General features: G+C 30.0%; 1 protein-coding gene across 1 annotated transcript; it reads left to right on the top strand.

The window, feature by feature from the left end:
* Positions 1-686: 686 nt before the first annotated feature.
* LOC107473286 (uncharacterized) lies at positions 687-3319 on the top strand. The gene is made up of 3 exons (XM_016092839.3): positions 687-1000; positions 2199-2345; positions 3043-3319. Exons 1-3 carry the CDS (start codon positions 758-760, stop codon positions 3181-3183), a joined length of 531 nt encoding a protein of 176 aa, XP_015948325.1. The 5' UTR covers positions 687-757; the 3' UTR covers positions 3184-3319.
* The last annotated feature ends 368 nt before the right edge of the window (positions 3320-3687 follow it).

The following is a 3687-nucleotide window of genomic DNA, read 5'->3' as shown; positions in this document are numbered from 1 at the left end:
TTTTGTGTTAAAGTTAAAAATTTTCGGTGTTTTTTTTTGATAAATTTTACATAATTCAATTTTTTTTTCTTCTTTTTCTTCATCATCATTATCTTTTTTTTCTTATTCATCTTTTTCTTCTTGTTTTACCTTCTCATTATTCTTTTTATTTTATCCTCTTAATAAGAATAAAAATAAAAAAATAAAACAAAAAAAATACATAATGCTGCAAAATCATCAGAAAGTAAAAGAGGAAAAAAATACAATAATAAAAGAACAACGACAAAAAAATACATAATGAAAAAGAAAGTATTCATATTAAAAAGTGCGAGACATTTGTGTTAGTGGAAAATTGGAACATGTCTAACACGATATCATTAATAAAATTGATTTTTATTGAATTTGGAATAATTTGATTGGACTTAATTATAAAAAAAATTGAATGTGCAGCGAAATTGTGAAAAAAAAATTGGTAAATCAATTAAATAAGTTGGAATTTTATGTTTCAAAAATCTGATAAATAGATGAGATAAAGTATAGTTTAAACAAAATTATTTGTATACTAAAATTAATCATATATAATTTAATTTATTTTTAATGTGTATTTATATTTTAATATATATTTTATATTAGCAGTTATTTTAGGATACATGTACCATGTTAAAAATAATATTTATTTTTTTGGAATTGGTTACAAGCTTGCAAGTGATAATGTTCAGTTGTTCAATTATTTGGCTGTGAACGGCAACGAAGCAAAAACGCACAGCACAACTCAACAATGGCGTCAAACACTTCTTCTTCTTCTTTTGTTCCTGTGTCACTGAAGGTTTCTCGGGAAATAACGGACCCTCGACACGCTCAAGAAACATTACACTTATTCAACGCTGTTATGGGCGGCGACGCCGCCGATCACTGCAACTCCCCTGAATTCTTCCTCGATTTCGTTCGCAGCTCCGTCACCGTTGATCACATCCGACGTGGACACATCTCTTCCACTATCGTCCCCAAACCGCCTCTCTGTGTACGTCATTTTATTCTGATTCAAACACTGCCTTATTGCCAATAATATCCAAACACGGTCTTAATTAGTTAGTTACTCAGTGATGACCTGGCGATTCTGTTAGAGGTTAGGTATTTTTTTATTTATCAATAGCAGTAGTAATATGATATAACTAATTTTTTGTTCGAGCTTTTCACATTCTATAGGCATTAATTTTTTCATATTCGTACACTTTGTTATGGAAAAAAGAAAAGACGAAGAAGATCTTAGATCAATCATGCTTTTAACTGTTTTTGTTCTTTGATCGATGGAAAATTACTGATGAATTATTAGAGTTTATACAAATTTCTAATAATTTATTGTCAGGTAAACCAAATTGATTATCTTTTATATTCACTGTTCAAAAAGAAAAAAAAAGTCTAAGGAGTCAACTATAACATAAGCCAATTCAAGCCAACTCTGTGTATTTTTAGTTTTGAAATTCGAAAAACTTAGAATAGTAGGAAGTTGTTTTTTCTTTTTTATAACTGATATTTTTCAATTAGTTGGCTACACTCCTAGTTGAACCGAAAAAAAAAATCATCTAAATAAATGAATTTCATTTGTTGTAATGTAAGATATTTTACATTGTCACTGTATTAGAATTAAAACTCATTTTCTTATAGGTGTTGTGGATCTTATATGATTATGTGTTGATTGAGCATAATTAGGTACCGTTTGCCTTTGATATCACAATACATGAACCATAAAGAGACAGATTAGAGATTAGACGAATAAAAAATAAACAGACAAAATTTGTCATTTTTCCCAACATCTTGGAACAAGAAACGAGGCATAACTTTTCTCTGTTGTTTCTGTTTGGTGTTTTAGTATTTTTATATTCCGTCTTCAAAACTTACCAATGCTTTTGGTTAGATTTCTAGAATAAAAAGGGCAGAGATAGTGTCATAGTGAAGTATTAGAGATGCAACTTCTTCTTCTTCCCTTCTTTTCTGAAGTTACAAAACTTGGCTTAAGAATCATCTTCAACACATGCCATTTGAGTCCTTTATTAGAGTCTTCGATGTATGAAAATTATCTTAAAAGTTGTCCGAATTTTGAGTTATCCCTACATGTTTTTATCCCCATCATCGCCTCAAGACAGAAACCAAACGCTATTAAAATGTTATGATTTCCCATGAAGCTTTCTTTTTCTTAATTTTCTTTGTTGTTATCTCAGAATACCTATGGAACATTGCATGGAGGATCTGTTGGATCTTTAGTTAATGTTCTGTCTCATGCCTGTGCTAGAACTGTAGTTGGTGAGGACAAAGAACTTTTTCTTGGGGAAACTAGCATTTCTTACCTTTCTGCCACTCCAATACATGTAAGTAGTTCTTATTTTATATTGAACTTTGATTCTCTCCATTGTCATTTATAAACTTCACCTTTAGGCTTTAGCTTCAAATCAATAAATAATAGACGAATTTGCAACGTTCTGAATCCTTCAGAGTGCTTTATTTGCTTACATGTAACCAATTATTCACCCTAAATTGCATTTGAAACATCTTCTTACAACCTGTTTGGATTCTCAGCATTGTAAATAACATTGCTAAGCATCATTCAATGGTAGTCGCAACATTTTGCAGCGTCATTAGGACCTATTTGGTTATGTTGCACATTGCAATGATGAATTTGCTTACATGATGAAGTACCTTATATCAATAAGATGGTTACAGTTATAATGTTTTGAATAATCAATCTTTAGGTGTAGTTTTTGCAAGAGCATTATCCCTAAACAAAAATTGTATCGGTGTTTTAGAATATGATTTTTGGTTTTGGGTGAAGATTATCTTAAGAAGCTGCAATTTGCAGTTTAAACTTTAAAGAGTAAAGTGCATAACAAAAACTAACTAATAAACAATTAAAAATTAAAATAATAATAATAATGAAAAAATCAACAGTTTTTGTTATGACTTATGACTAAAGAAACAGCAATTTGAATTTTGAACCATGAATTCATATGGTCCAATTGTTTTTTGTATTAGTGTTTTTGACCTTTTGAAATGAAAATGGTTATGCAGGAAGAATTGGTAGCTAATGCCTCAGTGGTAAAGAGTGGAAGAAATTGGAGTGTAGTTGCACTTGACTTCAAGCTCAAGAAAACTGGAAATCCTGTCTATATTTGTCATTCTACCTTTTATCACATGCCTGCTAGTCTATGATTATGATTTATGAACACATACACACATAACAAAGTTCTTCTAATAACCATATAGTGTTATACTTCCATTATTAGTTATGTCCAATGTACTTCATTTGAATATTGTTCTGGATCACAAATATAAAAACGGAGATAAAAACAAAAGTATCAAAAACAAAACCATACTTTATGTATATCAAAATCAGTTATTAGTATAAAATACATGTTACAATATAAAATATAGAGTATATACCCATTTTGGTTCTCAAAGAATTTCAGACTGGACACTTTAGTCCCCAACTAAAATTAATTATTCGATTGGTCCTAACAATTAACTCCGTCAGTCACTTAGTCCTTTACTCCGTTAATTCTAACGGAGTACAAAATAGTCTCTGACAACTCTAACAGGGACAAAATGGTTCCTGATCTCTTCTGTTCGGAAATCATATCTCGCATAACACTAACAATCTAACACTATAACTTCAAACTATACAATGCACACTCTATAAATTTAATGTTCCAATTA

The sequence above is a fragment of the Arachis duranensis genome, chromosome 2, assembly GCF_000817695.3.
Source record: "Arachis duranensis cultivar V14167 chromosome 2, aradu.V14167.gnm2.J7QH, whole genome shotgun sequence".
Taxonomy (NCBI): Eukaryota; Viridiplantae; Streptophyta; class Magnoliopsida; order Fabales; family Fabaceae; genus Arachis; species Arachis duranensis.
This window is presented reverse-complemented; position numbering and strand designations above follow the sequence as displayed.